This window comes from Poecilia latipinna, unplaced genomic scaffold, assembly GCF_001443285.1.
Source record: "Poecilia latipinna isolate Pla-1442-1.1 unplaced genomic scaffold, P_latipinna-1.0 Scaffold36, whole genome shotgun sequence".
NCBI lineage: Eukaryota > Metazoa > Chordata > Actinopteri > Cyprinodontiformes > Poeciliidae > Poecilia > Poecilia latipinna.
The window spans coordinates 845604-869709 of NW_015112652.1; the positions used below are offsets into that span (position 1 = coordinate 845604).

At 39.2% G+C, this 24106-nt stretch overlaps 2 protein-coding genes across 5 annotated transcripts in view; one reads left to right on the forward strand and one right to left on the reverse strand.

The window, feature by feature from the left end:
- Window positions 1-9165: 9165 nt before the first annotated feature.
- tspy (testis specific protein Y-linked) lies at window positions 9166-16079 on the reverse strand. 2 transcript variants are annotated; one of them, XM_015043981.1, is made up of 8 exons: window positions 14502-16079; window positions 14084-14161; window positions 13886-13997; window positions 13521-13675; window positions 13320-13396; window positions 12929-13140; window positions 9652-9705; window positions 9166-9542 (listed from the first exon to the last, which is right to left on the reverse strand). In XM_015043981.1, the coding sequence occupies exons 1-8, from the start codon at window positions 15453-15455 to the stop codon at window positions 9502-9504; spliced, it is 1683 nt and encodes a 560-aa protein (XP_014899467.1). In that variant the 5' UTR covers window positions 15456-16079; the 3' UTR covers window positions 9166-9501. The 2 variants fall into 2 exon arrangements, with proteins under 2 accessions (XP_014899467.1, XP_014899460.1); XM_015043974.1 differs by having other exon boundaries at window positions 12929-13143; window positions 14502-16071.
- Window positions 16080-16580: 501 nt separating this feature from the next.
- ppp1r3f (protein phosphatase 1, regulatory subunit 3F) overlaps window positions 16581-24106 on the forward strand; it is a 23592-nt gene continuing 16066 nt past the window's right edge. Inside the window, exons 1-2 of one of the 3 annotated variants that reach the window (XM_015043961.1) lie at window positions 16581-17823; window positions 23250-23284. In XM_015043961.1, coding sequence (XP_014899447.1) covers window positions 16931-17823; window positions 23250-23284 — 928 coding nt within the window. In that variant the 5' untranslated portion in view covers window positions 16581-16930. The remainder of the gene's footprint in view (window positions 17824-23249; window positions 23285-24106) is intronic. The other 2 variants (XM_015043942.1, XM_015043952.1) reach the window with 2 other exon arrangements.

Here is a 24106-nt window from a genome sequence, read left to right on the forward strand (position 1 = left end):
AACTGAACAACCGTTGAGTTGGTGGCTTTCAAACGTGAAAATGGCTGATGCGCAATTTTATATGTGTGGAGAAGAACAGCCTCATGTACAACCAACAGAAATGAAGCAAGTGGCTTCTGAATGGTAAGGCAACAACAAAACATTTTTCTTTTCCAGCAGCTATCGTACAGCGGGTCGACTAGCTAACCAAATACGCTGGAGCTCTGCTTCGGTTGCTAGGTAACAAATAGGCTTTACTGCGGTTGCTAGGTGAGGGGCAGTGCCTGCTGGTTTGTAACGTTATATTTGAGATGTTTTCAATACACCAAAAAACACTAACGTAATGACAAAAAGCGTTTGGGTTGTTCTTAGAAAAAGTAGAAAGCCCAAATGGAAGTTCAAAAACATGCGAAATGTGATTTATTTTCATAATACGTTCCCTTTACGATACAATTATATCGTAAAATAATACCCCAAGCTTCAAACCTTTCACGGAGAACCCGTCATTGCATAATCTGAACACAGAATGAGAACAGCCATCCACATAAACTGACTGGTCAGCACAGCATTCATCAGAAAAGCAGCTAAAACTGTGCCATAGAGATGCATGACTCAGATGGAAAAAATCTGACAGAGCTGGTTGTGCCTTCCACAAATCTGGTGTTCATTAAAAAACGTCAAGATAAAAACAATTACTAAAAGCAAGATACAATACAAGAAATCCAGTTTCCAAGTCATGTGGGGGACAGGTGCTCTGGTCAGATGAGAACCCACCATTATATGTGTGAAACAAGGCAGTGGCAGCTTCATGCTGTGGGGATTGTTTTCTTTAGCAGTTAGCAAATCTGAGATAAATGGGCAAAAATCTTAGCATCTAGATATATTTGAATGACATAGATACTCTAGTAAGGCACTATATTTTGTTGAAGATGTGAGAGTGAGAGAAGCCAAGATAAATGGATCTGTAGCATTGAAACAGACAGTGTGGATTTGAAAACAACACTGTTTTTTTTCTGGTCAGCCAAAAGATCAGTCCAGAGAATCCCCATGCCTACTTTAGATGGACATTTATAACCTGAGGCCGACCAGAAGCTCCAGATAAATCGTATTTCCACAGACACATCAATCACTACAATTTCAGAGTATTTGTACCCTGGAGGAAAAACAACCTATTATCTGTCCTCCTGCTGATCTCTCTTGTGGTATATTGATGAACTGAAGAGTGTCTGAACATGCCTGCAACCCAGAGGCATGCCCTGGCCTGGGAAACCATGGCCCTCAGAGTAAATTATATACAACACCTTGCAAAAGTATTCATACATGAAATTTTCCAAATTTTGAAAAGCAACCACAAGCTTCTATGTAGTTTACTGGGATTTTTACAAATAGAGAATTGTATTCACGGCAAACACACACAATATTACCAAGTATTCTTGGCCTAGTTTCAAGTGCAAATATCTTAGTATACTTGAAGTAAGAGAAAAATAACTTCAGAAAGCTATGGGAGACTGTTTTAAGTAAATAATTCCTTAATATTTATTTAAAAATACTTGTTCAACTGGCAGAGTATTTCACTTATAGCAAGACATTTTTCCCATTAGTTATAAGTGAATTAATGGGCCAGTTGAACAAGTACTTTTTTCACCAATATTATTGACTTAAAATAAGCTTCTATATCACTTGTAAGTCACTTGTAAGCTAGTTTGGTCTTATATCAATGGCACTATAAGGTTTTCCCCAGTAACTTGCCCAGCCTGGTGGTTGGGACGCTCAGGCAGTCGTTCATCCAGCGGCCCTCCGTGTTTTTCAATTTAAAATGTTTAAAGTTGATAGGAAACTTGAAAATATCACTTGATAATTGTGTTTGGATGATTAACACCTGAACTTCAACAATAAAGTCTTAAAAATGCAAACATTTAAAAGAAAAACTTAAATAAATAAGCAATGATTAGCCTGGTGGGGGCACAAGTAAAGCCTGGTGGCCCGCCAGGCTTATAATACATTGGGGAAAACCCTGTGCTAAGATATTTCCAGTAGAAACTTGACCAAAAATACTTGGTAAGATTTTGTGTTTTTGCAGTGTTAACGTATATGAAACTCCTCTTAAAAACAGTGTGGCTGCTACTCTTAAGCCTTTTTTAAATCATTTTTTAAATCTCATTTGAAAAGTTTAGTTTGTACTTATGTCTATTTTATGATGTTTTAATTTTCTATACCTTTGTGTTATTGCTTTGTATACCGTATGTCAGTAAACGATCGAAAAAGAGATTTTATCTCAAGGGACTTCCTGGTAAAATAAGAGTTTAATAAGAGTTAAGAGGCCACCTGCATTCAGGTTATTAAATTACCTACAGATTAATGTTTTCGATTCTATTTAGAGATATTAGAGAAACTAAAATGAACATCTTTGTGTTGATCTGTCATGACGAAATCTCAAAACAAATGTTTAGAGGTTGGTAGGGTGTCAGAATGTAAACTCTTGCAAGTCACTGCATATAGCACAGAAAAATAGAGACATTTCCTATGATTGCAGTTTCACAGCGTAATAATCATCACCCTACAGCTGCGAAAAAATGTAAACATTAACGTGTAAGGAAAGGAACAGGTGCTGCCTGTCATCCATGAACTTCACACATCGCTGATTATCAAAGAGGAGTAACTATGGAAAACATTGTTGACATGAAGGGCGCATACGTGGCACACATTCCAGTCACAGCCTGTTCACCTCGCGCTGAATTGCAAGTGGGCTTTCCGACTCAGAACAGTGTGCAGGCACACAATGGCTGCAGCTTCCAAGCGATGGAAGAGCGTCTGCAGCAGTCCAACGCGCCACGTGTCCGGCGGGGCCAGCCAGCCACCATCTGCCTTGAAGACAGGACTGGCACTCTCCCTCGGCAATAAAACTCAGCAAGGAGAGCAAACAGCTGTTGAAGAAGTTCTCTTGCAAAATAACAGCGGGTGTGTTTTGTTTCTTGGAGGATACAGAGTTACTGTACTTGAGAAGAAGACAGCGAGGATGAGTGAGAGTAAAAACAATGTGTCTTAACAGGTAAATCTGTCAGCACCCTCTCAAGATGCCACGGTGACAGACAGTTAATGGTTAAGTGCTGCTGCGGTGTAATAACAGTCCAAAGTGGTATTTGGGTTTTTTTAAATGCAAGACTTCTGCTCCATCTTTAAAAAAGAAATTGTTCTTGTGATGGCCAAACCCATGACTGGTAAATCCCTTATGCACCTCATTTAAAAACAACAGCCGTTTAGTTTCCCATAAAATGTTTATTGGTTGGTTTAAATACATTAAGTGTTCAGATTTAGCTTACTGATGTATTTTTAGCAACTCGTTACTCATCTTTGTATTTATGATTAAGTTTTGTTTCTTTTGCCAGTTTTGACTGGGATTAGCATACATGGTTTTGATTGGATTGCACCAACAGTTTCTGCTGGTGAATATTTGTATTTAAAGTTAAAAACGTTTGATTTAATGTTTTACTGTTTAGTTTATTAACAGACTTATCTGTACTGTGTTGTTTGTTGTAGTTAGTGATTGTATTATACAAACTCTTGTGTGTTATATTTTGTGCTGTCAGGATTTTTAGCTGAGTTTCTTTGGCCTCTTTTATGAGCAAGAATTCATTTTTTGTAAGTGTAATCTTTTGGGTTAAAATTAAAAAATATATATTTTTCCAATACTTCCTGTGACTCTTCTTGCTTTTTCACTCAATCCAGACAGTCCTAAGATAATTTGTAAAAAAAAAAAAAAAAGAAAATGCTGAAAAAGTGGGAATTGTCTTACTTTGAAACTCAACACAAATGTGCACAAAACTTTGCCAATATTCCACTAATGTTGAAAAACCTGAATTTTGTAATTGCTGTATTTCCATCAAATTCAAAAATATTTTATTAATCCCAAAGGGACATTAAATAAAATCGATATATAGAACAAGAAGGAACAGTTATCAAAAAAAAGCAATTTTCCTCCAAAAAGGCAGGAATGAATGTTTGAAAAAGAGAAAACAATCTCAATGAAAGTACAGAGCTACTCCAACGTGCTGCCACCATCAGTGGCGCAATTCTAGAAATAATATAAAATATATTATTAACAATATACCTACATAAAATAAAATATAAAACACAATTAAGATCAGAATAAGTTTGCTCACTAAAAATCATGCCTCGCCATGATCCTCCAACTTCTTCCTGTCAACTTCTTCTTTGTAGTTTGAGCCAGTGGTAACATCCGGTCGTTGATCATGTGACTCATGTGCAGAGGAAAAAGTATTTCCATTTCAGCTTTTCAAAATAAACCAAACATCCTACCATAAAACATTTTTATTGAAAAATACGAGTTTTTTTTTTTTTTTTTTTTAAATTGCTGCATTTCCATTAAGCATATTTCTTTTCAAAATGCCGTATTGTTCAACTATGTGGCCGATGGAAGCGCAGCGATGGAGTGCATCCTGACACAGAAGCCCAAACACACATGCATTTTCCCTGCTGTTTGAATTTAAATTGAATTCTCTTATCTTTACTCGCACCCTTGCTCTCATCACACCCATCCTTCAGACACCAGACTCCAGGTGAATTTCAATGTCAAAGACGCTAAGGTATTGCAGGCGCCGCAATCTGTTCATTCTGTCAACTGGGTGTGTGTGTGTGTGTGTGTGTGTGTGTGTGTGTGTGTGTGTGTGTGTGTTGTTGTGCAGGGGTCTACAGTATGTGCTCTGATTGCTGGGGGTTAGGCCCATTCATCTGTCTGGTGTGATCATGGCTCTCTGTAACTGGGCCTAGGCGTGAGCATACTCTCTGTGATCTCCCTGATAAGAGTCATCCATCTGCTGTGTGTATCTGTCAGGGCCCGGGCAGCTCCTCTTATCAATGCACTCATCCGTTTCCCTCAATCATTCCCGCTCTGTTCTCTTTTCTCACTCTTGGCTGCTTTCCCCCTCTTTGCAGCTCCGAACTTCTTCTTGATCCGATGACGGGGGAAGAATCGCACTTACGTGGACCGGCGGCGTTGGGAAAAAAACCTGCCAGCCTGTAAGTGGCGCACACAACCTCCTGCAAAATACTAATGCATGCATGGAAGAATGCGAGCCGTTTCTTTATGAAGGAGTCTAAAGCATGTACACGTGTGCAAACACACACACTCACACACAGATTGTTGATATTCAGGGGCCCCACCTCAGCCTCTGAGATTATCTACAATAGATGGGACTCAAAGAGAAGCTGCAGGTTTTTTTTTTTTCTTGCAGTCTTTCCAGGAGAGAATACCCTCCTAATCATCAATCTTGCAGATGAAGAATTAGCTTTTGTGTGCAACCCTTTCATTTTTCACTCCAACTAAAAGGATCTGAGACTTGGAAAAACTACTGAAAACATGAGAACATGAAGCGGCATGACAAGAAGATTTGTGTACAGTACAAATACGAGCTCAGATCAGGGGAGTGTAGTGTACACAGAGGAATCCATTTAGGATTTTGCCGCCCCGCACATAACAAAAGGCTTTACAAACAACCCCCAGACCACAAAACAGCCTGAAGAAAGCTCTGCTGTCCTGGCAATCTGTACTTAGTTTGTCACAATCAATATTGTAGGAACCAACCCTATTATTAATTTATATCTAAGAAAACACGTTGGGCTTTTAGGTGGGCTGGATTAAGCCGCTTGTAAGAGGAGACAAACACTGTTTAGCATGGGTACCCTTCATGGGGAGTCCATGGGTTTCATCATCAGTATTAATAGTGTAGGCCTAACCCATATTGCATGCTCTGGGTGCTGCTGGGTCCACACCAGGACAGGTTTTTGCTAGTGGAATATTTATAGCTGTGCATTAAAAGTGGAATCAAGGGTTTAAGTGTACTGTTGCAACAGAGCTGCTGCTCCTTTGTCAGGGCCTGTCCAAAAATGCCTTTCCCGGGGCTACTTGCAGCGATGCATTCGCGCTGTTAGCAGGATCACACAACCGCTGTCATATCAAAGATGGAAAACATTAAGAAGCAGCTGCAGGATTCGTTTAGTTTTCTCAGAAATGGAAGCATTGTAGCCAAACCCATGTCAAAGTTTGTATAAGTCACATCCATACATCAGTATTAGTCATTTTATTACAGTTAGCCCTGTCTTTTTATTGACACCTGAATGATTAAACGCTGCTTTGAATTTTCAATGAATTGCCAAACCTTCTTCTATTATGTCCAGCAATAGAAACTTACGTAAGTTTAATTTAACACTGCCGCCTTGTGGTGATTTGAGGTAAAACATGTTAAAGAGCTCGGCACACAAAATATGGAAATGAAATTTTGTTGTACATCTCAAATTCACATTAAAATAACCTTCTCTCATCTTGTCACTTTACAACCATAAATATTGATTCACTTTATTTGGATTCTACACCAACACAAAAATAACATTATTGAGATATTTCTACAAATAAAAATCAGAAAAGTGTCTTGTATTCAGCATAATTATGCTGTTTCACTGTATACTGACACATTATTGCACCTCTATATACTAGAAACTACAACACACAGTTACAAGACAACAATGACCTGACCTGTTGTTTTACTAGTAATTTAAGCGAACCTGAATATTTACAATCCTTCTCTTGATAGATTGGAACCACATACCTGCTGTCTGTCAGCCACTTAGGAAAGCTTTTTAAATTTCATTTCCTGCCCTTGAGTTTTCTTTTCTGCCTCCCCATCTCAAGCTCTCTGTCATCAGAGGACAACACAATTCAATAGCAGGGAAAGAAAACTTGCTATGCTCAGTGCTCGGTGCATCAGGGCAGTCGTCCAGCTGGCCGTCATGTTTTTGAGTTATAAAATGTTTAAAGTCGACAGGAAATTCAAAATTATCACTTGGTAGCTGTGCATTATTGGAAGACCGGAAGTTTAATACCTAAACACCAACTACAAAGTTTTAAAAAGAGGAAATCATTAAAAAATACTGGAATAAATTCACAATGCTTGGTCTGGTGGGGGCACAAGTAAAGCCTGGAGGCCCGCCAGGCTTATAATACACTGAGGGAGACCCTGAATGGAGGAAATAACAAAAAAATTGCACCTCTGTAGGTTTTCAGTTTGCCACAAATTATGTATGATACACAGCAAAATATGTGGAAAACAGTTGTTCCTATCGATGAGATCAGCATTTACATCTTTAGCCTGCATGCAAAAACAGTGTGGAAGAAATCTAGCACTTCCTATCACCTTGAATCTGGATCTACACAATGAAACATGGTGGAGGCAGCATCATGGCGGGGAATGAGAAACTGGTTAAAGTTGAGAAGAAGAAGTTAAATCCAGGGCAACCCTAGAAGAAAACCTGAAGCTGCAATTTTATTTTACAATTTCACCGTTTCACCGTGTTAGCATGACGTGTCAGTTCTGAATTTATTTTTATTTTACTCCTGTTCATTTATTTATTTTGCATATTTGGGCAACTATTTCTTCTGGTTTTGTATCTGGACAGTCATTATGATGCGAAACCATGGCAACAAGGAATTGTTCTTAGAACTGATTAGCATCTGGAAAGCTAAACTAACTCAACCACAACCCAGAGGAAATGTAACCGAAGGAGGAAATTCAAACCATTTCTTCCATCTATCATAACGGGCAAGGATGAAATCCCCAACTCCATCCTCTTTCCATCCTCTTAAAGTTCAGATTTAAATTTTAAATGGGTGTAGTCCATCCAATCTGACTGAGCTTCAGCTATTGTGCAAAGAATGAACAAAGAAAAAAAAATCCAGTTTCTAGATACCCCCAAAAGAATGTAACTGGAGTAAAAGGCGATTCTACAAAACATGATAAACTGCTCATTTTCCCTCCACTTCACTCTTAACTACTGCCCAATGTTTGAATTTTGCATAGAATTTGTCTAAAATACTCCATGTTTCTGTTTGGATGAATACTTCTGCAAAACAGCTCAAATGTAAAACTCACAATCAGCAAAGTCAAACAGCATTTTATTTATTAGGTCTGAGTCAAAAGATGGACATTTATCTTTAAAGCAAACAAGATCAACCAAGAAAACAAAAACAAGTAGAAATAATAAAACTACACCGTTCTAAAAAATAATAAAAAAGAAATCACAGCACACAAAATATAAATGTTGTCTGAGAGAACAATCAGAAACAAAATCCAGATTATTTGATATCCACGAATTAAAACATGAATCTTATTATTCAAAAAAACCTTGCTGAAGTAGTATTTACAGGTTCGTTGCTAAGAAAATCAAGCGAATACAAATGCTTTTTTTTTTTTTTTTACAGTGCACCCCATTACAAACTGCTGTGAATTCAAAGTTTATACCACACAGCAATATTCCTCTACACAGCAGTGTGCTATTAATCTCCTGTCTTACAACTTGTGCTAACTGGCATGCCATAACACAAATGTGTAAAAAGAAAAAAAAGACCCATAAATACCAATGTTTTAGTTTTTTTTTAGAAATGTAATCTTAAAAGACAAACTTTGGATGTTTACATTGGCTATTTCAAATTGCGTTTAAGTCTAAAGAAATCTCAAAGTTCCTACGCATTGTTTGGGTGCCTTACATAAACCTGGGAATCCACAGAAACGCAGCTTAAATTAAGTGAGGATTATCGAACATCAGAGATAGTTTACAGGTGTGGATGTAACATGACGGCACAGGTAGAGGAAAACAAAAAACACACTGGTAGTCTATCAAAATAATTATTGTTCCTATATACTACAGTAGAGTCCACATTTCTTTATACACAACCAACAGTAAGTATAAGCATAAATGATTTAAAACTAGCCAAGTTATTTCAACAAAACGACCACCATGATCATCCCTGAGAAGACATTTTGGTTCTGTACTCAGTGCATCTGAAATGTACGATCATCATATCAAATTGAGCTCATGACATATTCGCTTCGTCACGCGTCGAGTTAAAAAACAGCTTGAAAAGATCAATATTAATGCCTCTGATGATTTCAGTATTAAGCGAAGAATCGGCTAAATCTAACTACATGCGAGTCGGGTGTTATAAACTGTTCGTAGAAACTATCTTTCTGAATTTTGGAGTGGGGATAGTGAACCTGAAAATGTGCGTAGATATAAAAGGAAAGAGTTGCACAGTAATGTCTATAAATAGACAGAAGGGACATGCTGCCTTGGCTTTACTGTTACAATTTACCCTGATTTAAAAGCGTCTGTCTATTTTAGGTAAAAAAAAAAAAAAAAAAAAAAAAAAGACTGATATTTTGTGCATAAAAATGACACCAGGAAGAACGATTCAATGTTTGCACTGCGTCTCCTCTTCATATTCCCAGTTTCTCGTCCCTACAGCGGCTTGCTCAAACACACACAACGCAGCAGCCACAATATAAAAACCAGAGCGCTGAAGTCAGTCAGATGACTTCCCAGAGATCCTGCGTCCGCGTCCTGATGACCCAGGACTGGTTTGGAGGCACAGAGAGGACCTAGAGAACACCAGCAGGTGGTTTGAACGCTGCGGTTTACTGGTGTGCATCTGTTTATCTTCACTTTTTCCTCTTAGGCCTCCTCCTCCTCCTCCTGATCGCTGTCGTCAGAGCCTGCAGGGTAAAAATAACACAGAAATAATCCCAGGAGATGAAATGGAATCTTATTCTGTTCCTCCACTTCTGTTTTGAACAGAAAACGTGAAAAACGGTGATGTCTTACCGTCGATCACAATTTCTCCACTGCCCTCCTCTTCCTCTTCCTCCTGGCTCTCATCTGAGGAAGACACATTTTGTTGTCCGTTCAGTGCTTTTAACGAGCCTCGCACATTTCCTTATTTCACTAACTTAAACTTTAATGTATTTTTAGACGTCGGGAAGTGGTGTAGAACAGGAGTGGAAGAAAAATTATACAAACTAACACTCTGATTAACACTTTGTAGAAACGACTTTCTTTGCGATTAAAGCGCCATGTTTTTGAACGACCTCGCTAAGGATGTAAACAATTAACAGAACAAAGTATCGCTCTCACTACAGATAGTAAACCGGCCTGACAGCGGAGAGCAACAGCTCTGGAAAAATCAAGATCCCACTGCACTGAATTTGACTGAAAACCTCCTGGTTTGCAAATATTGATTTTTGAGTTAAAACATTAGTATTGTTGTTTCTAAATGAATATTAACTTGTTTTCCTTACATTATTTGAGGTCTGAAAGCTCTGCATCTTTTTTATTTTCATCATTTCTCATTTTCTGTTAATAAATACTAAACTTTTGCTTGGAATTTCAGAGACATGTCAATAGTTCATAGAATAAAATAATAATGTTCATTTTACTCAAATATTTACCTATAAAAAGTAAAATCAGAGAAACTGATCATTTTAAATGGTCTCTTATTTTTTTCAGAGCTGTATATCAGTTTCTGTTCACTTCTTTGACACCAAGTGGCTTTAATAATGTCTCCATTTCTCCTCACCGATAGAGCATGAACATCTCTTTCATGCACTTCATATGTTTTATACTTTTATTAGGGGGGCACCGGTTGCAGTTTTCTGGTCGACCGCCAATTACCGATCTTAAAAAAGCCTGGCCTGCCAATGTTGCTAATTATAGCAAGAAAGTTGCAGAGTTGGCAACAGTGGGATGACGATTGTTAACTACAAACATGCAGACATGACCTGGTGGCCCAGTCTGTCAGTCAAACGTCTCTCACTGCAGAACAGAAGATTTGTTGGCTGATTTTTAGACCTTTTCTGGGGTGGATAAGATCGGCATCACGTGTAAATATCTGCCAATCACAGATCTCCCAAAATTAGATAAATTGGTGCCGATGAATCGGTGTACCCCTACTCTTCATCTTTCAATTCAGCAGCCTTAGCGGCTCTTTTCTAAATATGTCTGAGTTGAAAAAAAGCAAGAAAACAACCATTTTCTGTTTAATCTGATAACAAAAAAATTTTTAATGTTTTTTTTTGTTTGTTTGTTTGTTTTTTTTTTAAATTCAGCATCTGAAAAATTTAACGCTTCAATTTATGGAAAGACAGTCAATACTCTTGACACGAGAGAAAACTCAGGTTTTTAAGAAAATGGCCACTTATCAATTAATATTTACTGTATCTGTAAGCTCAATCGATAACTTGCATCTCAAGGTCTTGCACAAATTGAAACTGGAATTTTTGGGCATTCTTCTAGTTTAAACTCAGTCAGATTGGAGGGTTCCCCCCAGTGTATTGTAAGCCTGGCAGGCCACCAGGCTTTACTTGTGCCCCCACTAGGCTTAGCATTGCTTATTTATTTAAGTCTTTAAAATGTTTGCATTTTTAAGACTTTGTAGTTGGTGTTCAGGTAATCAATTAATCTTCCAAGAACACATAATTATCAAGTGATATTTTCAGATTTCACATTTTTTAACTCAAAAACACGATGGGCCGCTGGATAAATGACTGCTCTCGCACACCAACCACTAGATAAGGTTTCTTGGGGAAACCTTGAGATTGGATGGAGAGCATCTGCAAATGTCAACTTTCATATCCAACAAAAGATTGTTGAGATTTGGACAAAACATTTCACAGCAGCTGGAAGACCAACATTCAACCTAATATTAAGACTTTTGCAGCTTTTGAAAGGTTTTGTCATCCATTTTCCCATCAACTCTGATCAGATTCGCTGTCCCTGCTGAAGAAATGCATTCCCAGCTCAAGGTGCTGCGTAGTGAAGAGAAGTAAAACAATTACAATATTTAACTTTAGCACAAAATGGCCAAAATAAATAATAAAGGTGAGCTTTCAAAATTCAATAAGATACGTAATCCATGTGGAATATCAGGCAGTTCATGGAGCCACCATTTTTTAACCAAGATAAAAGAGATGTTACGCAATAAAGTGAAGCAAGTGAGTTTTACACACCAATATTAAGGAAGTATAAATTGATATCTGTTCAGCATTAATTGATGTCTGACAATGTTTGCTGGAATTGGTGTTTAGTTTATGGACATTTTTGAAAAAAGAAATGTTATTAGCCATTAATAATGATCTTATTTTGTTCTTTCCATTTGTATTGATCAAAAACCGGAGAGTTAAAACTGAATACTGAAGATTACAGTACAGAGAAGAGTGTTGTGATGATTTTTGAGGCTGAATCGTTTGGCGCCACAGCGGCGTCTTGGGGGTGATTAATTGTCACCTTCCCCGGCCTGTCAGGTTAGATGGACAGCCGTGTCTGGGTCAGTTTGCAGTTGTGTCACCTCATTTCATCTTCAGATGATGGATTAAAAGGAGCTCTGTGAGACATTAAAATCTTAGGATAGCATTTTATCATCTAAACCTGCTTTAACTGTCTTTATCTCCGACATGTTTACAATTCCTCGCTCTTCATGATGCCGTTTGCTCTCCAACGTTCTTTAAAAGGAGCAGTGTTGTATTTTCCAGGCACATTGTGCTATAAAATGGCACAATCAAGTAACTATGTTATAAAAATACTGTATACATCAGACACGACTAAAATTAAATGTGACTTTGCAATTTGACGCCTTGAAATTACATTTGCCTCTTTAAGAAGCTCCTGCTGTGACTCCGCCTCCATTACAACAATTTTCATCCATTACAGCAGCTTCCATCTGTTCTTATGAGTTTTATTATGTTAAATTACTCACAGATGGATCTTTATCTGCTACCTGTGTGAGTTTGAATATAATCAGTTGCTCTGGATCATATTGAAGTCAAAGTAATGGGGAGACAAATACAAATGCATTCATTTTATTTTTATTTGTAAATATTCTTTAAGGCCATCATTTATCTCCTCTCTTTGTGGTCAGACACTACAAGATAAACTGACATTTTTGTTTGTAACACGAGAAAATTTGAAATAGTCTAACAATTATACATTTTTTTTAAAGTTATAACAGTCCAATAAACCTCGCCTCACATTTATAAACAAAGGTTACAACAAAAACTCAAACGACCTGGACACTTTGGTTATTAAACAGTTCTGTTTCTGCACCGACCTGGACTCGCTCGCCTGCCGTCTTCCTCCTCCTCCTCTTCTTCTTCTGCACCTTCTTCTTCTTCATCATCGTCGTCGTCCTCCTCTTCCTCGTCCTCCCTGCTGCGGCCTGGATCGGCGTCACCAGTGTCCTCCCCTGGCTCGTCGTCCGAGTCAGAAATCACCACGCAATCATCTCCGTTTCCGTTTCCAGCTGCTCTGGCCTCTGTGGTGCTGCTGGAGAAACAAGCATAGAGACAGTCATGCAAACAACGAACGATAGTTATTCTGGACAAACACACCAAAATAAAAACAAGAAAACATCTCATTTGACTGTAAATTGTAGATTAAAGAAACAGCGTTTCAGATTTTTTTTTTCTAAACTTGCAGCTGTGTGGATCTGTCTGGTTCACCTGCCGTTCTCCCTCGGTTCCCAGAGAGGAGTGAGGTAGTATCTCAGTGGATCTCTGTAGAGGTCGTCCTTCAGTATCTGAACAAAGAACAATAAAATAAAATCACCTGAAAGCAGGTGGCTCTGCCACCATCACCAGGCACAAATATCAACTTTATGGCAACTTAAAACCCAAATAACGTGAGCTGGCAGTGACCTGTACCTGTGCTACATCGTCTTGCACCGGGTTGCTGTGGTCGCTGAACCAGCTGAAAAACGTCTCGTAAACGCCGCGGCATGACTTCCTGGGCTCACTGTTAGCGGTCAGATTGTGTCCGCGATGCCAGAGGATGGGGTTGGAGAATGACATGGGTGACCCTGAACGCATCAGAAAAACAAACATGTACCACAGCAGACACACTGAAAATGCAGTTAAACTGTGGAGCAGACAGATTTGGACGTGACTTGTAAACATTCCCTGAAAACAAACCCAGTGAAAAACCACAATAACTTTAAATCTTTCTCTTTTATAGTACACTTCCAGAATCTCATCACTTCTGTTTCAGTTTACAAGGAAACAGCTTTTACCTCCCATGCCAAGGTGCAATTCCTTCATAATGATGTTATTCTGGAAATATGGGTTCCGTCGGAAGTGGAAGCGAATCCTGTAGCCGAGTTTGGTGTTTTTGAAAGATTCGACCTGAGAATGAGACAAATAAATCTGCTTTGCATTTACTACAGTGGGAGTTGTCAAAATGATTTAAAATATGGACCAATCAAACCTACTTCAAGATCAGTCATGTAACTAAGAGCATCTTCATCAGTCTCATCTATGTGAGCAGAGAGGTGAGGATGGTTCAGCAGCTGAGGAGTTGATGTTAAGATAACAAACAAAGTAGAAAACATGCAGAAGACAAGATGGAAGTAGGGGTGCACCGATTGCAGTTTCCTGTCTCATCGCTGATTTAAAAGAAAAAAAGCCGATTCCGATTATTCTTGTCTGAAATGTTGCTAAAAATAGCAGGAAAGTCGCTGGATTAAAGAATAGGACAGTGGGTGATTTTTAGACCTTTGCTGAAGCAGATAAAAATTGGGGGATACAATCAGCTTCACATGCAAGTATCAGTTGATCCCCAATCTCTGAAAATCGGCGCTGATCAATCGGTGCAACCAGTAGATGGGTTAATTTTGATTTTAAGGATACAGCTGTCACCCAGAACCCCGGGATGGTTTTCGTGATGGAGCTTCTCTGATCAAGATGCGGGCGTCTCTGGCGATTAATCTTCAGCTCCAGCCGTTGATGGAGTCTGACGCTCTTCTTCTCTAGAGCCTCAAGTCTCATCTGCACTTGTGCCAGCAGAGCAACAGACTGCCTCATCTCTGGGGCCATTTTGACCGACACAATCGCACACTCTCCATCATCATTGTCCTCATTGTCAGATGGGAAAGAGGAGCTGGGTGTGGAGGAAGATCCCGAGACGGATTCATCCCCTTCGTCTGCTTCGGCAGCATCATCTTTATCTTCTCTGTCGGTACTCCGTGCTGATGTGGAGCTGTCTGCAGCTGCCTGTGTTTTGGAGCCAACTTTTGAAGGCTGGCCTGGCCGCTGTTTGTTTTTACTTCCATGTTTCACTGGTCTCACTTTTGCAGATGAACACGGGGTCTCTTGGCTTTCCTCTCCGTCTCCGCCAGTGAGACTGGCCAGTGCTTCAGCAGCTGCTATGGCTGCGGAGTCGGACTGGTCCACAGGAGTTGAGGGATGCTGCACTGATTCAGCTGTTTTCTGGGTTTCCTCTTTTGAATCGGTGGGTGCCGAGGCCTCTGAGGACTGCGGTTTCTCGGTGATGTCGGCATGGTCACTGTTAGGGCTGGAGCTGTTAACGGGCTGCTCGCTGGTGCTATCTGTAAGGTCCGAAGCCTTATCTGTCTGCACAGCAGTTCCTTCAGCAACAGTATCTTTTGGCTTCCTCTGAGTTTCTTCTTTACTTTCAACTTCACTGTTTTCGCAACTTTTTGAAGTTTGTCCAGTTCCATTTGCGTCGTCACTTACTTTAGCGAACTTATGAGGAATCGCATCGTCTTCGTCCAGGTCGAGTGATGCGCTCCGTTTCCTCGATGCAGGGTCACCGGACTGTTTGTAGTCAGTCACTTCACTCATGTTAGCAGGCTAGCGAACGTGCTAACAGGCTAGGAGGCCCGCAGGCTCTTAAAGATAAGTGCGGTCGATTACACCGTTGGCGTAACAGCTTCTACAATTAGCGCAACGTTACGATATATTTGGCAGCTTTAAACTACATTATTGGTAAACACAGATCAGGAAGCAGCTCTCGTAACTCTCCGCGGCCTCGCGGGGAACGTTAAAATGGGCAAGCTGCAGCTAACTTAGTTAGCTTACGTTACCCAATTATTGAATCCTCGCCTTGACGACACCACAGCATCTCCGCCAATATAATCCCAAGAAGAAATACTTTATTTAGCCATTCAAACCCACCAACACAATGCACCCTTCCAGAAACTACCCGCGTTCTCCAGATAAGTTTAGATTTGCATTATCCGTTAGCTTACTACCCGTGAAACGACGCCAGAGAAAAACAATCCTCTGATTGGTTGCGCCACGCCGCGCTAAAACATCTCAACCAATCATCGGCAAGGGTGTGTTTACATGGCGTTCTATCTGAGGTGGAGTTAACTGCGCAAAAAGGACACAACGTCCAAATATTGAAATTCAGTTCCCCCATATATAATAGTATTTAAACAGCATTAAAGGCATTTTTTAATTTCTGGGTTGGTTAGAGTGACGATGAACAATACAGTTAAATTGCTCTCAGTTTTTAATATGAGTTTCCAATATAAAATTTATATTAATGCTTTGAAAGACGAACAGGTATAATCTATTCTTACTTATATAAAATCTAATTCGTTTTTGATAGGTAAATTGTATTGACTTTTGCTTATTTATTTTCATTGTTATTTATTTTTGATTAGTGCAGAAGGCGAATGTTAACACCAAAATGCTAATAGATCAAATTGCACAAATCCTAACAAAACAAATCAAGAAAGCCTGGGATATTTCCTATTTAATATTAGCACTTTTTTAGACATCTCCGTAGAGTTATTATTATTATTATTATTATTATTATTATTATTATTATTATTATTATTATTATTATTATTATTATTATTATTATTTTATTTTATTTTAGTTTTTATTATTTAGTTCATTGTTTTATTTATTCATCAGTTCATTCAAAGGCTGAACTGAGTAAATGTGTAATGAGTGTTGTATTTACCCACTGTCTCCACTAGAGGGCGTTCAGTCAGCCCGGGCTGAGGAGAAGCATTGGGTGCAGTAGGATTACACCAGTTTAAAAAAAAACACATTTGGGTCACGTCAAAGGAACCAGCACTAATATTAGAGGCTACTGCTTTCAGAAGAGCTGCCAAACAGCGCCGCATAAAGTCATCTTAGCCAGGGGATAGTCTGTCACAAGGACTTGGAAAGCCAGGTTTTCCACGGGTGACATTTAACGCCACACGCGTTGTCAGGACAGAGGGGCTTCTCCGTGCGTAACGCAGATTCGGCGCTGGATCCACACTCCTCAAACCATGAATACTTGCAAGTGTTTAATTTGAATGCGACATATGCACTCTTCTGCAGATATGTCTTTCTTAACCATACCAAGCCAAGAGGGCCTTTTCAAAACGATTAAAAACAGCAAGTCGGCCGGAGAGGCGGAGGGTCGCTCACGCACGGACGCCGCTGAGGAAAACGACGATGAGGAGGATGAGGATGAGGATGACACCGATGATGTCCGTCTCATCCCCAGATGTTCCCCGGTGCCTAGGAAGCGGGGCGCGTCCATCTTTGACGAGACAGCCGAGTACATGCGGATCCACCAGGCGCTCTCTGCAGGAAAGCGGGTGTCGTTCGCCGACACAACAGGTGGAGATCTGGTGGATGTGCGCGAATTCGCAGCCTTCGACTCGGACGAGGAAGACACCGCAAAGTGGCAGGAGGAGGAGGCGAAATACCGCAAAGCAGAGCGGGAGCCGACCTATCGAGTGCACCCGGAGTTCCACGCTCCCAGCGTCGGCGTCCTGCTGCAAGCTGTGCGCTCCAACAAAGTGGAAGTTGAGCGGATATCCCCATTGGAGGACGAGCCGCTCGCATTCAGTGGAGTAATTCGAGTCCTGAACATCTCCTTCCACAAAGCGGTGTACATCAGATCAACCATGGACAACTGGGGTACTTACTTTGATTACCCTGCAGAGTATGTGTTTGGATCTAACGACGGCGACACTGATCAGTTCTCCTTTAAGCTGTCTTTTGCACCACCGTACACCACGCACGGCTCACGCATTGAATTTGTCGTGCGCTATGAAACCTCGGTTGGTGATTACTGGGCCAATAACTTTTCCATGAATTACGCTGTGACGCTCCTTTTGTCCTATGAAGATGATCCAACCCAGACCAGCAGTGATACGGCACAAAAAAGAAGCATCCTGAAGAGCCCGAAAGTCTACAGGTAGCTGTTTTATATGCCTGGAAGTTATCAGTTTTAAAGCTGCCGTGTGGGACTTTATAAAATATATGTTTTTTTCTTATATTGGTTAAAACTGTCACCATGTGGTGACTGTATGTTATGACAAAGATAGTCCATGAAAAGATCAATCTCCTCCACCTCCTCCCTGAGCAACGTTTGCCATCCCAAGAAATGCAGCTCTCAACCAAAAACAACCAATCACAGCCAGGAGGAGGGTCTTAGCGCTGTCAATCAACCTCATACAGTGTTAATGGCGGAGAAACAACTTACCATTTTGGGAAAACTGCTTAGCCTAAGCGTTCACAACAGACTCTGCTAGCTGCTGTGTAGCAGAGAGCAAAGGTGGGAGCAAGAGGGGAGGATGGGCATCACCACACAGAGGGTGATTGACAGCGCTAAGACCCTCCTAAAAGTTACATACTGCAGCTTAAATGTTGTGTTCCAGTAGTGGGAACTCAGAGCTGGGTTTGACGTCAGATACGAGGTAACAGCTTAACAGGTAACAGTCCACCTCACAAGTTGTAGCTGGGGGTAGTCAGAGTTGCTCCCAGTTTCCCAGTTGATTTTTCTGACTGGGAAGTTTGACTTCCCAGTCTGAATGTTGTTTGGGGCCTTAAGCAGAGTTTGCTTCCTGTTAAGAACATCACCACTAACAGCATTCAGCACACATTTGGTGGAATGTGAGAGAGGAGGACATATTTAACTGTCTGAGCTTAAAAGCAATAATCAATAACTGGTTATTATTTGTTGAGTCGTGAACAAACCAAACTCAAACACAAATAAATTATTAAACTTATAGAATCAAATTGTAACTATATTAACACAAGAATCAAACCATGAAGATGATCAGTGCACTATTATAAAATAAACCTGATAATTCTTCTTAAATCTTACATTTTAATATATATACAATATATAAACAAAGTAAACATTTTAATGTCTACTTAATATTGTTGTCATTCTCAATAAATAAAATCCTTTTTTCTGTTAAAATTAAAGCACAAATGGAAGACCCCTGATGATTTACTTGCCTTAAGCAGCAGCTTAATTCGCTTATGCTTTGGGTCGGCTTTGCTTCAGACAGCCATGAATTGAACAGCTCAGAGTTTACTGTTGGTCAAACTTAAATCAGCTTAAGAGCCTTTTGTCAGCCAACTCTGTTTCTCATTGATGCTAACAGGACAACTGAGCTGATTTCAGAAAATAGCTGTATTTAGGAATTCAATCCCTTCCAAAAGTATTCAACCCTTTAACATTTTCCATATTCTACAAACAACAAACCAAAACTTTAAAATATTTTATTGACATGTATCTGATTAGGCCAACACAATGTAGAGGACATTTGTGCAGAATAGAGAAACGTGTTTTTTTTTTTTAACTTTTTTAACTAAGAAAAATCTCAAAAGTAAAGTGGACTTTTGAGATTAAGCTGCCCAGAATCAGTATTTGATTAATTACAGCTGGATTATGCTAAATCTAGGGGTTTAAATACATTTCCCCCATTCTGCTTTACAAAACAGATTTAATTTCCCTTTGGGATCAGTAAAATATTTTTAAATGTGAATATTGTCAGTGTGAATGAGAAGCATCTGCTAGCAGAAGTTTTCAAGTCTTGCCAAAGATTCTCAAGTAGATTTTGTTCTGAACTTTGAATAGGCCATTCCAGCATGTATGTTTGTATCTATACTAAAATTAAAATACACACTGTGAACTCTGTTTACCTACTAGGTGACTTTTGATGACAGATGTTTGCATTGAATTTTATTCAGGTGGGTGATTTATGAATACAAATAGATAATATATTTTTTATATTCTTTAAAAACAATGGAATTTTTTTCCCTTCAACTTCACAAGTAAAAATTACTATGTTTCAGTCTCATTTAAAACCTTTGAAAAACTGAAGTGAAGAAATTTAAAGGGGACCTATGCTGCAAACTTCACATTTTGCATGTTTTTATTCTTCCATTTGCTTCTAAAAACAACCCAAGTGCTTAAAAATGTAATGTCTTTTGGTGACTGGAAAACGAGCCATTTCCAAAACATCTCAATTATTGAATCGCAATTGACGGGCACTGCATCGTTACCTAGCAACCCAAGAGGACTTATAGTACGTTTGGTGCTGTACAATGGCTGCTAGAAAAGACAAGAATGGTAATGTTGACTTACCATTCAGAAACTACTTTCTATTCTCGTTGGCTCTATTTCTGCTTTTCAAAGATCTATGATTGCATAGTTACATTTACATGCCAGTGTAAATGTTGAGTTGAGGAGGGCGTGGCTAGAGGCAGCTTATTTGGATTTAAAGTGACAAGACACACCAAAACAGCTGAAAATAGGCAGAACTAACCATTATCTGTAATGTAATGAACATGTTAGATCTACCCAAACCTGTTCAAGGAAACATTACAGGTCAGTAGTAGCTCCTAGATAGAGTCATCCCTGCAACACAGACACAGGGGCAGCAGCTACAGAGCAGTATCTCCTTACTAATACCCTTTGAGCCTTTCTGGCTAAAACAAGCATTCACCTCAGTGGTCGACGTTTTGCCACAGAGGAACCCGAATCCAAATTGTGACATATATTCAGACAACATGAAAGGCATTTCTTTGAATTTCTTATTTCTGTTTCAGTTTTTTCCACTTGCCCAGGAAGAGATTTTTCAGAAAGCTCACACCCTGCGCTGAATGCCAGTGGCCCGCGTGGTGTGTGACGCGATGAAAATAGGAAAAGGGCAGGTGTCGTTTTCAGTCCTGGCGTTTCCCCTGGCACTAAAATTTAACTCTGACCTTTCCTATCACTCGTAAGGGAGAAACGATTTCAAAGAGCAGACTGGCCTCTGCCCCACATGTAATTAAGAGGCTGCAGTCTATCAAAGCCAAATAATCCTCTTATTTATTGTAACATCAACATGATAGATGGTAGATCTTGCTCTGGTAAAGGTCCCTTTAGCGACACATGAAGAGGATCAAACAGTTCATAAACTGATAGCCATCATGTAGATTTTCACTTCTGCAGCTGCTTTCTGATAGTTTCTGATGGTTTGTTTACCCAATACAGATTAAGCTGATTGATGAATGCATAAAATATTCAGGCAGTCCTGAATTTGTCTGATTTTTTTTCTTTTGAGTAAAAGAATGAAACATTCAAGCTTAGCTAAGAGTTAGTTGTTAGAGTTAGTAGTTATAAATCAGTTTCACACACACCTGCCCTCATGGTTTCAACAAGCTATTTTTTCCTTCAATGTCATGCTCAGGGTCAAGGGACTGACCAGACATTCGTCTTCACTCAGACATACTCCTGAAATACAACATTAAAATTTGTAACCAAGTCTGTAAAACTCTAATTCAATTATTCTAAAAGTCAGAAATCTTCAGTAATAAGTTTGATTCTGTAATTAAATCAGTTTAAAAGTCTTGAAATTATCTATTGAATTCCAAAAATCACAGTTTCACATTCTGGGATCTGCATACATCTTGATCATGTTTTAATGGCCCATATTTTTCATATAAGGCAGGTCATGGAATAAAACACCAGAAGAAGCTCCTGCAGCTCTTGTCACATGCTCGTCACACGTCTTCAGCTTTTGGCACGCTGAACTTGGGCTCTTGGCAATGCGGCGTTGCCCCGTCTTTTGAAAACCCGCAGACAACATTCCTGTTTCAAAGTGTTTGTTTTTATTTACCTCCGTCAGCGACTGCTCTCCGTACATTCAGTTCTGACATTTAACAACCAGCAGGTGTTTCTCGAAAACCCCCTTACAAATATTTAAAACCTTTTGTGTTCCACTAAACAGCACATATTGTGAGACATATTAGCTAATATTCATGCTAGTTTTTTTTACCATGTGTGGCCTAGATTATATCAGAATAAATCAGAATATATCTCAAATTTGTCTATTCTTCTGTAGAGAAATGCAGCTTTATGACTCAAATAATTTCTATCATGAAGAGGTTGGTTAGAGGTTTCTAATCAGTCATATTTTAGGGTCCATATTTTAGGAACTTAAATGCATGAAAACTGGGGCATAAGGCAAGGTTTTCAGAATATAATAAAGAATTTACATGAGATTTGGGCCTTTTATGACTATTTATTGCCATAACTAAATTACTTTATCCCAAAAGAAAACTGAATGTTTTTAAAATATGTCAGAATGATTGAAAATACCTAATTGCTAAAAAAAAAAAAAAAAAGATCACACAATGGTTCAAGTCCGTGACTTGTTTGTAGGAAGGAAGGGATGAAATGACAACATGTAGATAAGAAATGAAGGGACAAAAGGAGAAAAAAAGAAACATAATAGGGTACTAAGTCAAAAAACATTTTAGTTTTCTCAATATTAAACATTTATGTATGCCCTATGGATCGATTGTTGAAATAATTGTCAACTAACTGACTCAAAAGAAGGGCATTCAATGAAAAACCCAACATATTCAGAGCAGTAAATAAGCCAAGACTGTAGAAAACATATATACATTTCACATTTACTATAAAAACACTTTTGCCTGTCAATATATTTTACCCAAAACTCTGTAAATGTCATTTTTCTATATTCACATAGCTCAAATTCACAAAATAAATGCCATGTTGTGGCATTTTATGCAATAAATGTTTATTTTCTTAAAATAATCTGTTACGGCTTCAGTGGGTCTCTGCCCTTTTTTCCTTTTAGGGTTCTGCAGACAGGTCTCTGCAGGTGATGTGTGTTGCCCTGATTGGTGTTCTGCAGCTTTAAAACTGCCAGCCATGCAGCAGTCAGGAGGCTTTTCCCTCCTCTCTCCTCAGATCCCTATTTGGTTTGGGTTGTATCTTTTGGTTGAGTTTTGTTAGGTTTGTTTAAGCATTTGTTTATTTCTGGTCACTTATAGGTTCTGCTTTAATCTATTTTGGTTTCTCATTTCAGGTATTCTTTTTTTTCAGGGTTATTTCTTTAATATAATTTAATAAATTCTACTTTCATTCAGTTTCTAAATCCTTGTGTGGTCTCCTTTTAATGTTACCCCATCAAACGAGCCTGGTGGACGTAACAAATCAAATAATTTGTTTATTTCCAATTTTTCTAATATTGTATTTAAAAAATGTTCTAAATCTAAATTATATCAGAATCTCTCTGTTTTGGTAAATCTTGATTATCATGTTTCCACCTCCTTCATCTTGTTCCTCACTCTTAATTAGCACTTTTGCTAAATATATTCTAATGTTTACTTATCAAAATTAAATCTGTAGAGAGTTTACTGTTATGCAGCCACAGTAATAGGAAAGGTAATCGTCCTCAAAGTTTATAGGGTTTTGTATTTATGTTTTATATTGTATTTATGTTTTATAATATTTATTATTATTCATTCACCACAGCTGAGAAAATGTTTAAAAATTGTTCAACATTATGAAAACTGTGCTTTCTTTTCTTGCAGCCTGACGTCAGAGGAAGATCAGGAGAAAGGAGACGGTACTGTATAAACACCCACATAAACTGTTGCTTCGTCATCTTAACTGAAGAAATTTTAAAAATATAGCCCCTTTTGCACTGCACAGCTGGACAGCTGGACCCGGGCACTGATCGTTTTTGCATTAGCACTTCCAGCCCGGTACCGCCCGGCTCCCTGGAACCCAAAAAGCTGCGGTTCCAACCGGGCCGGTTTGTAGTCAGCTGTTGATTGGTTCATTGGCTGTGGGGGCGGGACAAAGACCACATCTCTGGATCAGTGGCTGTCATTTCAATATGCTGCATCAATAAATTCCCGTCATAATCTATTCTTACCCTACACTGGGGTTACAATCGCCTCTTCAGCCAAATATTTTAATGGTAAATGTAAATAACATTTCTCCAATGAACCGATCAGAAGTCGCTGTGAACGAGGGCGATTTCCGCATCCGGCGTTGCTCCAGCCGGGAAATCCCGCCTGACGCAGCGGTAGTTCAGCTGGCCGCGAGTCCAGCTCAGACACATTCAGATGAGATTTTTTTTTTTTTTTTTTCGTTAAATGTAAAGCTGAGGTAAATGTTTCTCTCGGCCTCCACGTTCATGATTGCATACAGAAAAAGCGGGACGGGAGACCCAAGAAGAAAACCATAGACATCAATACGTGGACGGAGCGCTGAGGTAACGGCGTCCGCCATCTTCTTTGTGGCGATCGGAGCTCCTTAAGCCCTGTGCTGTGTGTTTCAACCGTTTTACGAAGCAAACTGGATTCATTGGCATTACCGTTCACAGGTAAGGATGAAAGATCAGAATTACTTGACTTTGCAGCCAGAAATTCGCTTCTAAACA